A 16,799-nucleotide genomic window follows, 5' to 3' on the forward strand; every position below is an offset into this window, starting at 1 on the left:
TCTTCCCAGTTAGAGGGGGGGTTGGGTGGGGTGGGTGGTGGTGGCAGTGCTGGAGGAGGGCTATGGAGTGGGCTAAGGCCACCCCAAAATTTCCTGTAGCCACCCTGTAACCTCCCTTCCCAACACTGCTGCTGCTCACCCTGCCCCTGCCCACTTGGAATGCAGCCCTGGCCCAGCTGCCCTGCCAGAAAAAAGCCAGCACACCCCCTGACCCTGAACCCACAGTGGGCAGCCTGCCTTTGCCCCACGCACAAGTCTGGGGGCACATGCCCCCTGTGCCTCACCTGGGAGTACGCACAGGGTTACAGAACTGTCACCCCTTCCTCCCTTCCTGGGCAAGCCACCCACACCTATGTCCTGTGCCCTGTCCCTCCCCATCACTATAGGGGCCTCAATCTGCACCCCCTTTCCTTCCACAGACTTACTGATGGGATGCATATTGGCTATCGATTGGTATCACATGATATGGCTGGTTAATTATCAGCCAAAAAAAATCTTTACCCGTGCACCCCTAGTGGTAAAGTTACATATTTTGTTTTGATATCAACTAATGATATACACCTTTTTTTAGGAAGCAAAAGAAATATAAATGGAAAAAAAAATGTTTGAAACTTTAAATCAATCCATCGTAAGACATAAATAATGATTGAACTTAATTTGACACCTTCCTTCAACTGGATCTCGAATATACTGAAAGTTGTTTTAGTGTAAGGGTTCACAAAATAAATTTATCTCTTCTGTCTTAAAAAAATGTATTTATGAAGATCTAACCTAATCACGAAAACTCAGTAAGGAGAGCATGAACTTACCTCTTTAGAATCATCTATTCTTTCAAAATAAACAAAAGCAAATCCCCGTGATCGACCAGTCCGCTGATCATAAACAACGTTGACACCAGTCAAAGGTCCATAGCGGGAAAAGACTTCACGTAGATCCCTTTCTGTGGTATACAAACTGAGACCAAACACTCCAAGGCATGTGTTAGGGTCTGGATTAGCCTGGTAAAATAAACATTGAATTCAAAATAAATTCCAATGAAGTGTTAGTGCTGCCGTATTTATTTTCAATTACATTTCAAAATGTTTTAGGAGAAAACACTATACACTTTGTTCAGTCAAGTAGTCAATGGTTAGCACTTTTAACCTAATGTATTTTCCAAATCCAACATTTAATAAAGGTGAATTTAATATTTGTGGCACGATGCTGGATTGATAGCTCTGGAGCAGATAGAGTAAGAAAGCTGCTGTACAAGCTTTCCCCACACTGCACCACTAAGATGCTTCAGGCATAACATGAAAGAAAACTGATAGAAAGAGAAAAGGCCACATTTAGTATATCTAGGGAGACCATATTATTAAGGGAATCTGGGATAGGAGGCACCAGCACATCTACACCCCAGATGGCAGGGTGGGACAGGATATTGTAGAGGCCCCTGGCTAGGCTCCATTCCCCCAGTGCAGAGGCCGCTAGCAGCCACCTGGGGCTGCCATGCACAGCCTGGGCCTTAGCAAGGACTGCAGCAACAGGGCAGGAAGCTGCTGATGGTAGGTAACTATCCCAGCTGAGAAGTGGTGCCAGCCCAGCCCCTTCCCCACTTCCATGTGCTGCTCAGCAAGAGCCAGCTTGGGCACTGGGAGCAGCAGCAGCAGCCTCATCCAGGACTTTTGCCTTGGTTTACCTTAACTGACCAGGGCAGCCTGCAACATCCGGGACATATGGTCAATCAGAGATAGATGTATGTATATATCTAAACCTCACCTTTGACCTCATCTCTCTCTCTATCCCACCTTTGACCTCAATACAAAGGCTGGCTGACATTAATGTATGCCATTTTACACAATTCCTTCATGCATTTTGAGTTCTTTATCTCTTTCTAGATATGAAGATCTTAGTTAAACCTGCAATTTTCCATTAAGACTAAATATTACTACCACCTTCCGCTATGTCTGCATGCAACTGTGAATCAAAAGCATATTTCACATTAGTGAAGTTCACCTGTCCTATCATTATAAATTGGATCAAGACTAATGCCTCATCTTATTTAGGCCACAGGATGTATCCATAGGAACGTGTACCAAGCAGCAAGACAGACCAAAATTCTAGCTTAAGGTTCTTGGATTAACATTCTGGGTATATGATAGAAATTGTGGAAGATTCATTTTGACTTTAAGAAGTAGATTAAAAATTAAATATAAAATTGTACATTTATTTCAAGGCTACTTTATCACTTTTATAAGCCACCTATTTTAAGTTATCCTGAGCAACAGGAGTTTTGCAACTGAGGCTTTCAACATCTGTGATGTTTAAGAAACAAACTAAGGCATTAGAGGAAAAAAAATATCACTGCATGGTACCTCTAAAAGGATAAGCAATAAAAGTTAGTATTGTATAAATTTAACTGTTGATTTAAACAGCTCCCTATTTCAGTGAAGCATGGAAAAATATTTTCAGCGTTTCCAAACTCAAGAAAAACAAAACATAACAAAAACGTTTGTTTACACTGAACTTTTTTGTTTGCCACCTTAAGATCAGGAATATATGCAGGTGGCATTCTGCAGCACAAGGAAAAATTCTACAGTGAAAGCTCACTGTATTGCCCGACTATATGCAGTAGTAATCTAGTTCCAGATTCAAGCTACTGACAGGCATACAAAATTAGGTATTCTTCAGTTTCATTTCATTGTTCAGGGAATTCTTGAACAAGAGGCTCAGATCATATTTTCTAAAAGTTACACTACATGTAAGAAGGCATGATAAACAGGAAAGAAATATCTGGAAATGTTAAGGGATACCTTAACATTCTTCAAGATCAAGGTTAAAGCAGAAACACACACTTAAAGCTGATAATACAGTAGGTACAGGTAAATAAATACAAAGCAAGCAAATAACTGCTCCAAAAGGACTTCTCCCTAAATTTTCTGTTATGGTCCAAAACATTGGCAAACTGCATATTTTATAGATATATAGATATACAGATAGATATATAAAAATTGAAGTAATTAGTGCTTAAAGTATCAGCTTTAAGTGTATGTTTCATTTGTATGACTCTTATACTGTAATAGAGAAAAACATTTGAAAATGTGCTACTAATTAACAGATCTAGTCTTATGCAAATAAATTCCAAAACCACTCAATTTTTCTTAGTTGACTAGGTTAGATTCGTTTCTTTTAAAATTTCGTTTAAGACACTTCCTACCCAGATTCTGTATTGTTTTTAAAGGCATGATGATGTGAAGCAATATACAGTAAAAGCTTTGTTATCTGGCAACCACGGAGAATGGAGGGTGCCGGATAGCAAAATATGCCAGATAACTGAGCAGACCAAACAGGCTGTCCGGGCCACCACCTATCCTGCCACTTCTGGAGTATTGCAGCCCCTCACACCACACTGCCACCCCTCCCGCAGCCCCAAGGGACAGGGAGGGGGGACCTGCACAGCCTGCTATGCCCCTGGGCTGTGGGGGCTCTGTGAAACAGGAAGTGCCACGGTGGGCACTTCTGGTTTCATGTTTCCCTTCCAAGTCGACATGCCAGTTAACAGAGCATGCTGGCTTGTAAGGTGCCGGTTAACACAGTTTTTGCTGTCCCTGCAACTATCCTTGAGTATAGAAAAAAGACCAATAACATCAAAGAAATAGAATACATTTTATGAAAGTATTTATTTATAATGAAGATTATGACAGTATTTATAATTGGAAGATTATGAAGAAACAGTAAGCAACACCTATTAATAAAAAAAATACACTACCATGCAGGGAGCTGTATTAGCTACTCTATCAGATTCCTGCACCCTTTTCTGACAAGTCTGTTCTTCGCTTGTAACAGACATTTGCAAAGTGAAAAGGAGATGACTTTGACCTACCTTTGTCCCATGATACTGTACTAAGTTTTAGGAGAGTTAAACAGTTGAAAATAAAAATCACCATTTTTTTGGATCTGGAGAATCAAAGTATTAGTCTGTGGTCTGCAGCTGTTATTGCTGTTTTATGGTGTAGACAGCTTAGTACTAAACACCTGGAAGCCAAAAGAGACCAGCCCACCTGAGGCTCCCAGAGTATGAAAAACTAACCTCAGAAACAGATGCAGAGTTCTGAAACGCATGACAAGGTAAGAGGCTGTCAACATGGGGATCCTGAACTGGTCCACAGATGGTCATTAAAATTTATGATTAGGTACGTAATGGTTTCTAAAAAGCTTGTGTGTGGAAGAGACTTGGAACTAATGCACTATTAGGGGTGTCAAGCACTCTGACCTCCCCCCTCAGTTGGATTTGGCACGTGGAGCTGTTCCAGGCAGTCTGGCTCACTGGGCTACTGGAAACTCAGGGACGGAAGGCATAGCCTGCTGCAGAATTCGGGGCCCTTTGTGGACAAAGACAGGTGGTGGCGGAGAAGGGGTGGGGAAGAGGAAGAGGTGTTAACACAGCTGTGCCAGACCCTGCAGATCACCTTGTCTGACAGACTGATTATAACCCAGTTCCCAGGTGAAATTTTGGTTTTGATTTACATAAAAAGCATATGAAAATGTATATCCTTAACATGCACATTTACTCTTTAGATACTAAGAGATTTGTTTCATCTTGTATGCAGAGGACTAGGATGAGGCTCAGTTCTCATGCTGAGGCCACTCCTTAGATATGCTCCAGCAACCTGCACAGAGCAGAAATGATTCACACTTAAACAAACAAGAGAGCCCACAGGGCAACCCTTTACCAAAAAGGTCCAAAAAAGATGGATCCTAACTGTAGTTCGTCTTTAGTAAAGATTAGATGTGCACAGTCACAAGTGTTCTTGAATACAATATGCTGTGAACTATGCAGGCATAAGTAGTCAAGCAGCAGGGCGCAAAGAGGAAAGATTGGCAGAGGAAGGCACAGCAGATCTGAAGACCCAGAGTCCAGACATCATAATGCTGCTCAAAAACATCATTCTGCAGAGCAACACCTAGCATCAAGTGAAAGGGAACTGGTTCAAACAGTAGTCAAGCAATGTCTTTCTCGTACTCCTGCAGTCAGCCTGGGTACTGGATGTCTCAGATCTTACCTCTTTCATTAACATACACAAAAACAGGAATTTTCACATGCACTCGTAAGATAAATATTCTTTTTTGTTTTAACAGAAAGCAGTTAACAAAGAATTAATTATTTAGGTTAATACTTAGCCTTGATGAATACCACATACTCTGCTGCCAGTATGCCTCCTTCGGTTAGACATCGGAGAATGACTGCGGCTCCTTCGACGACGATATTCTGGTGTGTATGATCTGCTTCGAGATCGTCTCCTATGGGAATGGGAATGGGAGTGGGACCTGGAGCGAGTATAACGTCTATGAGAATGTCTTCTTGATCTGGACCTTCAAAGAAAAAAAAGCATTCAGTTACTTATGTGCCAAATACATACGGTATATAAAAAGACACAGACCCCACAGGATTTTTAAATAAACTTTACTTCAAAATTTAAAATATCCTTTTAGATTCTACTTTTTACTTCATCTACTACTTCTAAAATTGCAAATCTATCTATAATTGTTTTGAATTCCCTCAAGTTTGTTCAGCAGCACAACTGAGATGGCAGTTATACTTCTGATATGCATCTAAGAAGTTTTAAAAACAAAGATTATCCACACAGCCAAATTAACAAGAAACATCTGTAGCAAAGCATCTACATAAAAACTCTATGCCCTATGATTTGTGCATCGTGCATGAGGAGGGAAACAAAGATCCAGTAGTACTTTAAATCTGCACAACTGAGGCAAATCTAGGCTTAGAAGTAAAACAAACCTAGGGCCAAAAGTACTTCACTAGTTTCATAAGCAGCAGTTTGGTTTTAGCAATTTAACAGGTTGATTCAGAAAGCAGAATTACATGATTTTGCATCCACAGTTGGTAGGGTCAGAAGGGACCTAATCAGATCATCGAGTCCGACCCCCTGCCATAGGCAGGAAAGAATGCTGGGGTCAAATGACCCCGGCAAGGTGTCTATCTGGCCTCCTTTAAAAGATCCCCAGAGTAGGAGCATGCACCACTTCCCTTGGAAGCTGCTTCCAGCTCCTGGCTGCCCTGACCGTGAAGTAGTGCCTCCTGAGGTCTAGCCTGAATCTACCCGCAGTCAACTTATGGCCATTATTCCTTGTTACTCCCGGTAGTGCCTGGGGGAACAGGTACTCTCCCATTGCCTGCTGGTCCCCTTTGGCCAGTTTGTAGACGGTCACCAGATCCCTTCTCAATCTTCTCTTGTGGAGGCTGAACAGGTTCAGGTCCTGTAGCCTCTCCTCATAGGGCCTACCCTGGTCATGCAAGTGGCCCTCCTCTGGAGGCTCTCGATGCTGTCCACATCCCTCCTGAACTGCAGCACCCAGAACTGGACACAGTACTCCAACTGCAGCCTGACCAATGTCGTACTGAAGGGGAGGATCACCTCCTTGGACCTGCTCGTGATGTATCTATGGATGCAGGACAAGTTGCAGTTAGCCTCCCTGACCACTTCCCCACATTGGTGACCCATGTTCATTCTGGAATCAATAATGACTCCAAGATCCTTTTCTGCCTCTGTGCTGAAAAGAAGGGAGTTCCCCAGCCTGCAGGTATGCTGCTGGTTCTTCCTCCCCAGATGCAGTACCTTGCACTTTTCTGTGCAGAAACCCATCCTATTCTCATCCGCTCACCTCTGTAACCTGCCCAGATCTAGTTGTAGCCTGTCCCTCCCTTCTAGCATGCCCACTTCTCCCCACATCTTAGTGTCAGCCATGAATTTGAACAAGGTGCTTTTCACCCCCTCATCCAAGTTGCTGATGAAGATGTTGAACAATGCGGGTCCAAGGACTGAGCCCTGGGGAACCCCACTGTCCACATCCCTCCAGGTTGAAAGAGACCCATCCATCACCACTCTCTGGGTGTGGCCCACCAACCAGTTTGCAACCCGTCTGACTGTGTAGATGTTGACACCACAGATGCCTAATTTTTTAATGAGGATAGGGTGAGAGACCATGTCGAAGGCCTTCCTAAAGTTCAGAAAGATTATGTGCACTGCGACATCCGTGTCCAAGGATTGTGTGACCTGGTCATAGAAGGCAACCAGATTGGTCTGACAGGACCTGCCTCTAATGAACCCATGTTGGTTGCCCCTAAGCATAATCTCCCCTGCTGGTCCCTCACAGATGTGCTCCTGCATAATTTTCTCAAAGAGCTTCCCCAGGACCAAGATAAGACTAATGGGCCTATAGTTTCCTAGATCCTCCTTCCTCCCTTTTTTGGAAGTGGGGACCACATTGGCCCTTTTTCAGTCCTCTGGCACCTTGCCAGAGAACCATGAGTGCTCAAAGCTGTCCCAGGAATCCTGCAATGACCTCTGCCACTTTCCTCAGCACTCCGGGGTGGAGATCATCAGGACCTGCTGATTTGAACATGTCTAGTCCACCAAAAGTTCCCTGACTAGGTCCTCAGTGACTCTGGGCCTGGCCCATATAATGAGCACTGATAGATTACAATCTTTTAAGTTGCATGACTGCAGAAAAACAGAATTATAGAAATGAAGGACTAGAAGGGAACTTCAAGAGGGCACCTAATACAATTCCCTTGCCAAAGTGGTATCAAATCTAGTTAAAGTAGATCCCCAAAAGAGATTTACTATTTCTTCTTTCTGCAACCACACAAAGACTGCTGACCACAACAACTTCTTACCTATCGGAATATTTACATCTGCTTCAGTTTTTTTTTTCCTCTCTTCATCTAATAAACAAATCCAATTCCTTCAAACTTCACATGCAGGCCATGTTTTCTAAACCTCTTGTTCTTCCTGCTTTCCTATGATCTCTCTCCACTTCGCCTATCAAACTTTTCTAAAATGTGTCCAAATCAAGATGGACACATTATTTGTGCTGCTTCACTAATGAAGTCCAGAATAATAATCAACACCTAGATCTTATGTAGGGCATTCCTATTAATATTTCAGAATGATATTTGTGCTTTCTTCTGCACCGGCATTGCTTTATTGACTAATTTGCCACATGTTCCAGTATAACACAGATTCTGGTCACCATCTTGGGACCAGAAGTCCTGCCCCCTAACCTCTGCTACTAAAAGTCCCACCCCTTGCCCCCGAAACTACTGCTTTCAGCAAGGGGGGTGGTCATCTCGGAACCACAAAAAAAGCCCAAATTATATTCTAAAAATCAAATATCAAATAACATTCATTGATCTGATTTAAAAAAAATAACTGTCTTGATTTACAAACATTTGCATAATGTATATAGAGGTGATTGTATAACAGCTTCAAATGAAGTCTTACTCTTGTATGTTGAAGGGGGTGGAGGGTATGGGCAGGTGGGTATAGGTTTGTGGGGGGGCTGTGGGTGCGTCTGTGGGATGTTGGGGGAGGGTGCAGATGTGTATGGGATGGGTATGTGGTGTGGAGGAACATGTGGGTGTATGTGTGTGGATACTGAGGTGCGAGTGGGTATGAGGTTTGTGGGGGAAGGTTGGCTGGGGGGGTTGTGGCATGTGGAAAGGAAGGTAGCTGGACTGTGCATGGGTGTATGGCGATGTGAGGGAGGGTGAGGGTACATGTGTATGGTGGAGTGTGCAGTGGGACACCCCTTCAAACCCTCCCCCCTCATTGCCCATAGCCCCTGCCAAGCAGTGGCAGCAGCAGGCTGCGAGGCCTCAGGGCACTCACGGCCCATGACAGGCAGAGCTCCTGCCAGCCTGGACTCGGTGCTCCTGCCACCCCTGACCATGGGGCACTGGCACAGACCCTTCACTACCACTTGCTGCCACTTCTCCTCCCTGCCCTCGCTTCTGCCACTTCTCTACCTCCACCCTTTGCCCATGGTTCCAAGCTGCATGGCCAGGACCACAAAACATAGCAAGAACCAGCCCAACATGGCTGGCACCACACAGAGCCAGCCAGGGAATTGTGGGGGCCAGGCCTGGCCAGCTCCTGCGGTGTCCTGTGATCCTGGCCCACACAGCTGGGAATCGTGTGGTGCCAGAGCAGCAGTTGGGCAGAGGGGTGACGAGAAGCGGCAGCAGGAAATGACATTCAACGCATGAAACAAGATGGAAATGGGAGACATAAAAACCCTGATTTTGGCAGTAAATGGGAAGAGAAGTAATGACTGTCATTAACTCCCTGGGTTCTGGAGCTGCACAAGTAAGGAATAACATCACCTCAGGGGCTCTGGCAGCAGTGGCAGTAAAATCCCACACACCTAATCTAGTCCATGGATGTGGGTGGTCCATGGGAAACCCCACAGGTTAAGCAACATACACGTGCAGGCCAGATTTGGCCCACAGTAACTGCCCCCCTTCTCCTCTGGTTTACACGATCTGCTCTAATTAAACGAATAAATTTCCTCAAGAGAGCTCTGCCTGTGTAGCAACAAGTCAAAGTCACAAATTATAATTCCACTGAACAGGCTAAGGAAAATTTTTTAGTAAACAGAAGATCATCATCCTATGGAATTTATCTTGCTCATAATTTTTAAACAGTACAACTGTATTCATTTTGCTTTTTCCCTTCCTAATCCATCAAGGTCATCATAAATGCAGAGACGCAGGTAGTTTTTCCAAGTAAACACAGAAGTTTAAAAACCTCACTTGTTTCTGCAACACACTCTCCCTATAAGATAACAGGTAACAAATAATACTCTTATTGCAGCAAAGATCATCATAGAAGGAAAAGGTCAGTTACGCAGGTAACTTGCAAGTTTGAAGATACCCAAAATAGCAAGTCTCCAATTAATAGGGTTAATTTCCTTCCACTGGGAAAACACACCTGTCTGTAAAGGGGTAACAGACTCATTTTGTTAATATTAAGAGATCCTTTTATTTAGCACTAAGTAGGGATCCATTAAATTAGGGGTGGCTGACCCCTAATGTTGTGGGCAGAACACAGGGCCTGACAAGTATTTTGCAAGCAGAGCATGGTGTAAGCAGTGTCAGGGGTGGGGGAGCAGATTGACCAAGAGGCCCCAGTGGCCATACCCCTTGTCACTGACTGGCTGCGAGGGCTATCTGTCATGCGGCTCTGCCTCTTGCTGCCAACTGGTGGAGAAGGGAGGGGCCACATGACAGGCAGGCCTCCCAGCCAGAGGCAAAGGGCAGCAGCTATCTTGCTGACAGCCTTCTGAAGGGGTAAACCGCTCCCCCAACCCTCTCTGCCCCAGCAGCCTGCTGAATCCTCCAGAGGAGCCGGTATTTTTTTTTTTTTTCAATAAATTGTGTCCCTCCCCATGGAATTTGTAGGCAAGCCCAATTTTGCAAAATCCATGAAATCTCAATTTCCGTAGATCCCCATCAATATGGATTGGGTGGGTTTTGTTCGTTTGTTTTTCATTTAAGAAAATAAACATTTTATAAAATTTCAGGGTAACCCTGAAGTTTTGTAGGGACAAGGATGGAAAACAATCAAGTCACGTTTTACAGTACGCAACACGGGAATACAGAATGCTAATTTGGTACAGTTGACATTTGGTAACATTTTGATTACAGCAGAAATCAGGTTTCAACTGAGATTAAAGCCCACAAAAAAATCAGATGCCACCCTTTCTTTTATGGTATATGGATATATACAAGAGGGGGTGGGGAAGATTGTTAAATCTAAATAGAAAAGAAAAAGAAAGCATTAGCCCCTGTCTGAACTTTGTGCCTTTGTTCCTAATGCTAAGGAACTCACCTAAGGTTACACCAAAAAACTGTGACAGAACCAAGAATACAACACAACTCTTGAAGGGTAACCACTACATTGTATCCCCTCTTCTGAAATTAAAAGTAATAATCAAACTTTAAAATACCAAATCTTATAGACAGAGCTCCCCCTGAATAAACAAAAAGGTAAGAAAGTTACATTTACTGATGCTGCGGTTGCATTTAGACCTAGAGGAACCAGCCTAAAAGTGTTCCAATGTGTTTACATGACTATGCAGGCAATTATTTCAGGTGGAGGGCCGCTTACTGAGTTTTTGCAAGCTGTTGAGGGTCACATGGGTGACCCTGGCCCTTGGCAGGTGCCCCACCCCCTGGTCACCATCTTGTGGCTAGAAGTTCTACCACCTTAACTCCTGACCTTTCCCATCAGAAGACCCTCCCCTTGCCCCTGGAAGTACTCCTCTCAGCAAGGGGTTTTGCCATTCCAGAACCGGAAAAATACCAAATTATATTCTAAAAATTGAACATCTACATTAATTTGATTTCAAAAAATTACTTTTGTCCTGATTTACATGCGTTTGTGTAGTGTACACAGAGGTGACTGCACAATAGCTTAAAATGAAATCTTACTCCTGTATATTGTGGGTGAGTGGGGGGCATAGGGGGTGGGGTGGGGGGCATGAATCAGGGTGACCACTCTGGGCCCTGCCAGTTCAAGCCACCCATGACCCTCGCTCCACTGGCTCAGCACACTCTCGACTCCCCGGCCCCACAGGCTGATATGCCCTGGACCCCACACACCCCTAGGGACAACTCTGGTGGTGGGTATGTGGGGTGTGGGAGCATATGGGTGTATGTGGGTGCATATGGGGTTTGCAGGGGACTGGGTATGGGGGCTAAAGTGTGGCTGGGGTGTGTGGGGGTCTGCATGCATGGTAGTGGGTACATAAGGAGGGGGTGTAGGTGCAGGTGTACGATGGGATGTGTGTGGGACTTGCTGCCCTCTAACCCTCCTGCTCCTGGCCCCAGGGTACTGGCATGGGCCCCACGCTGCCATGTGCCAGCAATGCAGTCGGGAGCCATGTGGTGCTGGACCAGCAGGCAGTGGGCAGGAATGCAGGGACATGGCAGCTACAGGTTTGCAGGAAGGGGCAGAAAACGGGTGCATGGGAGCGCAGCAACAGCTGGAAGTGCGGGGGCCCCACCAGCGCTGGCCCCAGGACACTGGCACAGGCCCCACGCTCCTGCTCAGCTGTCGCTGTACTCCCGCACACTCACTCACTGCTCCTTCCCCCTGCCTGTAGCTGCCATTGCTTTCCTGCCTGCTGCTGCAGCACCACATGCCTCCCAGCTGCATGGCCATGACACAGGACTCAGCCGGAGCTAGCGCAGCTCCAACGACTGGGGCTATTACCTATGATCTTCCTCTGTCCTTCCCCCCTGCATTCTTATCTGAGTTTACCTCTCAGGTGGAGGGAGGAAGGAACACTCCCAGTGTCCCAGGCCAGAAGCCCCTGGTGGGCAGAGGCTTCTGGGGGCAGGGGCCTCGGGGGGCACAGAGCTGGGCAGGCCTTGCTGCAGGGCTGCTGGGTCCTGCTGCCGTTTCCCCTTGGCTCCTACTGACCTGACTCCTATCCTTTTTGGACAGGCAGGCAGATCAATACTAATTTTCTAAATTATTTAGGGGCCCCATGGGCCAGATCCGGCCCCTGGCTTAGAGTTAACACACTAAGATGAAAATCAGCGAATGGGGGAGCCACACATACACCACACCAGTGCAAGCCGGGTCTGATGATGATTACAACAACTGAGACAGTTCCCTAACTTTTTAGTCAGAGTACAGCATGCCTAAGCTCAAAGTTATAAGCTGGTATGTCTTACAAAAGCTGAATATTAGTACAAACCATGTTAAATATTTGCAATAACTATTACTTATTTCTAGGCCAACCAACATAGCAAACCAGCTCCTTCCTCAAAAGAAAATTTCTTAGGAAAATATACTAGGGCTTTTCTTTTCCTCCCTCTGGTTATTTTTTTACTGGATATTATGGACAAAATTAATTGAACACTATACATCAAAGAACTACTCCTTTGCTGCATTAACATTTATCAGCTTGAGTACATACATACCTGGATTTTGATCTGGACCGAGAGTGAGATTCAGAATGTTTGGATGCCCTCGATGGACTGCGAGATCCTGACCTGCTCTCCGATTTTACACGAGCAGGACTCCCAGCTGGAGATTTTGACTGGGAGCGAGACTCCTAACAAAAAAAACAGTATTACAAATGGCATTGGCTGCATATATGCCTAACTCCTAACATTTACAGTACAATAATTACATTATATTGATTGCTCCTGAAAAACAAATGGTTAGGCAACACCCTCCAAAACAAATTTCACTTTGTTAACCCACTGTTAATACTGTATGCTGTCCTCAAATAGTTCCCTACTTGAACCAGATCACCAATTCGCTATTAACTAAGTAATCATGCAAATTCATCTACAACTTGATCATACAGACACTGGAACATAAACCATACATTTACTTAACCTAGGACCCATTCATTCTTCCAGATTCTTTTAATTCTACTTCACTCTTGCTTTCTACTTTTCTTCATTCTTCATTGAGTTTTTCATTTTTCATACTTCGTGTATTCTTCCCCAATTCAAACAATTCATTATAGCCTTAAAAAAAATTCAAGTGCTTCTATCTGACCAATCTTCTGTTCAATTTTTTCCCCCATTCAATTTTAATTTTCTGATCTTTAATACTTTTCATTAGCCTTCTTTTATCTTGATTTATCTTCCACATTCTTGGAAAAAACTCTTCAATTTCTTCACGAACATTAACCTTAATGGAAAAAGAACATTTAGTATATTTAAGCACGTGGGGATTATAAAGACTCTGCTGGAGTTCAGAATGTTATCTACCAAAATGGACAAGCCAGCAGGTAAAGTGCAAGTAACTATTTTATAAAAACAATTTTTTGAAAAAAAATCTTTAAAATTGTATAAGTTTGTAGGATTTAACAACGAATTTACTGAATTTATCTATTTTTTACTGTATTTTCAAAGTTACCCTCCTCCCATTTCAGACTATGTAATTTTCCTCATTTTTTAGAAATTCTGTTAAGATACACAAATATATTATCAATTAATTAGCGCAAAATATATTAAGATGTTCTGATATAAAATGTATATTTGTCTCAAAACATTGAGTTTGCACTTCTCAACATAATTAGCTGGATTGCTGGTCTAATAAAAATTTACTAAATTATGTTTTGTTTAGCCAGCTGGTTAGAGCACAGCTTCCCAGTCAAAATCCATCTATGTACATACTTACATAATACATGCACATAGATATGCACAACACCCAAACTAAAAAGTTCGTGATTCTTCAACAATTTTCTTCCTCATTGTTATCCTGTTTTCCTTGAGCATTAAATACCATTTTGATACTGTAGTTCAAAGCAATCCAGTAGAGACAGGAAGGAACATTTTCACTTGCATGAACATGCAAAGAGAAATAGCCAGGAAAACAAGCAAACAAAGAGCAAATGGGGATTTTTTTTTCCCTAAAAACTTTTTTCAGGGAACTTGGTTATTGATGGCCTAAACCTGCCTAAAATAGTTGTACATTTTTAAACATAAAAGTATTAAAAATGCACAAATAAACAGAATGAAGGCACAGGAAATGTCTCCCTTGCAAGGGTTTCCTAGCCCACCCCAATCCTTATTTTGTTCTTGTTTTCATAATTTCTCTTACTATTGATTACGCACTGATTATCACTACATTTTTCTAACTGTATCTCTTACTCTGCTAATATTATAGCCTATTTCCAGATCAGTCTTTCACTCTACAGTTCACCTAATCAGTTCTCTAGTGTTTTCTTCCACCCCCTTTAAAACGATAGTCAATTTTCATAGGTTTTCTTAACCTCAGTTTCCTTTAAAAGCACAAAAAAGGAATAGTTGAAACAGAAGTTGCAGTTCTCAATTCATCCCCCAACAGTACCTGTACAAACTTCCCCATGGTAATTAATCAAGATTCCAAGAACAAGAAAGGAGATGCCAATGGTACCTGACACTGATATCAAAACACTGATAAAAGGGGTAAAACTGCACGTCTATATGACCTGTTTGTCATTAGTGGACATTCTACTGCATGAGAGTGTATAATCCTAAATTCATACTGTAACAATCTCAAGATTTGCACAGAAATCAAGGGATACATGAAGGCTCAGTGTCTCATTCTCACACTTCTCTCAAAATATGCTCCCTTTTATACCAACCACTATTCCTGCCTTTTCTTTCCCTTTTTCTACTCCTTCATTGTATTTGACATTTGTTTCTTCCCTCCAATAATACTCAATTTTTGTGTGCATAATTCCCCAGTCGCTTTTCTAGTCAAAATGAGAAAAAAATTAAACATTCAATATTGTAGTTGTGTCCTCGCTCATTTTTTAAACTATCCCTTTAATCAAAGGGAAATGGGAAAAAGTCCATTCCTTCATCACTGTTTCAGAGTACCTACAAAATGAGGAAGATAACACTCTACTGGCTATATACCCTACTCAGAGGTTTGTTCTAAAAAAGGGAGGTTTAAACATTTCCAGTTTTAAACAGCGAAAACAGATGCTACCCCATCTTAAATATGTCCTGTCGTCTACGGAAATGTACCTTGGGGTATAGTTTGACCCATAGGCTATACGCCTGACTCTTGTTTTAAGGAGTGATTCAGGGTTCCTGCCCATACAAATTTAAGCCTCTACTGCAGTAATGAAAGAGATTCCAACTTACCATTTGTGACACGAATGCATATATTTAAAGAGCTCATTTACTGTAGACCAGGGGTTCCCAAACTGTGGTACACGTACCCCTGGGGTATGCAGGAGAAATTGTGCAATGGTGGATTTAATTTGCATTATAATAGTAATCGGCACTAAGGGGTTCAAATATAAACCATATGCTGGTAGGGGTACACAGGCAGCTAGTAAATCTGGAAGGAGGTAAACAATAAGAAAAAGTTTGGGAACCTCTGCTGTAGATCAAATATTCATCCATTTGGGTTTTATTTTTAAGTGACTTCAGTTGTTATATTTTAAACTTAAGATTATTCAACTGTCCCAATTTTAAAACAGCAACAAGAGTTAGTTCTTACAAGTGTCAAAACTCTTCAGCTGTAAGTTAACCGGAGATACAGACTGCCTCTAAAGAGACAGCTATTATCTGACAGTTTTGTGTAGCACTGATTTATAATACATCTTCTCATACCACATAAAACATCTAGCTCTAAGTCCCAAAAAACTTCAAAGGGACAACTTTTTATCAAGACAGTTTATGTCCACAAGGGAGACGCTGCAAGATACAATTCATCAAAAAAAAACAGAAAAAAATAAAAACAGGCTCATGACTCCTAGGGACTCATGTAGTACAGGGTGAGCTCTTTTGTTGGAAAGTGTGTGTGTGTGTCTGTGTCCCAAGCCCTACCATGAGATAACAGAGAAAGGGAAAAAAAACTGCTACAACAGCCTTAAAGTTTTATTACGCAACACAATGGGGTAAACCCGATTGCTGTATACGCGTATTATGGGATGAACAGAAAACCTCTAACTTAAAAAAAAGAATCTCACCTCAGCAGGGAAAAAAATTTAATACTTATTACTTTCTATTATCATTGTTTTTCAAGCAAAGGGACTGTCCATACACGTTTTAGTCAGGACAAGTTTGCTCAAAAGCTCTTTTGGTTTAAAAGTTTTGCCTTCTCCTATGCATCAAAATGGCTTTATCTTTGACTGTGGCCTAAACCAAATATGCTTAGCTTGAGAGTCTCTCCGTTCAACCTCACCTTCCCTGCCCCCACACCCTCTTAATCAGGTGACCAATACACATCAACAGTTAAGACTACATTTCTTAAAATCCATGTGGAAGCTGTGGAACAAAAAATCATCCAAACTGGACTGTGAAGTATGGTTTAAGCAAGGACTATGGATTATTATCTCAATACCTGGATTAGTTTTTGTGGCCCCTTTGTTCTTACGGCTTCTTTGTCTGTACAGCCTGTACACCTCTATTCTCCTCCCCCCCTTAACTCTGTCTCCTGCACGCCTATCTATTGTATTCTAAATCGGTATTTCTCAACCCATAGTCT

General features: G+C 42.8%; 1 protein-coding gene across 2 annotated transcripts in view; it reads right to left on the minus strand.

Moving 5' to 3' along the window:
• TRA2A (transformer 2 alpha homolog) overlaps positions 1–12,907 on the minus strand; it is a 27,114-nt gene extending 14,207 nt beyond the window's left edge. The window contains exons 1-3 of one of the 2 annotated variants that reach the window (XM_019534635.1): positions 12,776–12,907; positions 5,181–5,352; positions 810–998 (exon numbers count right to left, since the gene is read on the minus strand). In XM_019534635.1, the coding sequence (XP_019390180.1) occupies positions 810–998; positions 5,181–5,213 (222 nt within the window). In that variant the 5' untranslated portion in view covers positions 5,214–5,352; positions 12,776–12,907. Of the gene's footprint in view, positions 1–809; positions 999–5,180; positions 5,353–12,775 lie in introns of those variants that run through there. The other variant, XM_019534626.1, reaches the window with a different exon arrangement.
• Between the last annotated feature and the right edge of the window lie 3,892 nt (positions 12,908–16,799).

Source organism: Crocodylus porosus, unplaced genomic scaffold (genome assembly GCF_001723895.1).
Source record: "Crocodylus porosus isolate Cpor-Errol unplaced genomic scaffold, CroPor_comp1, whole genome shotgun sequence".
NCBI classification, from domain to species: Eukaryota; Metazoa; Chordata; order Crocodylia; family Crocodylidae; genus Crocodylus; species Crocodylus porosus.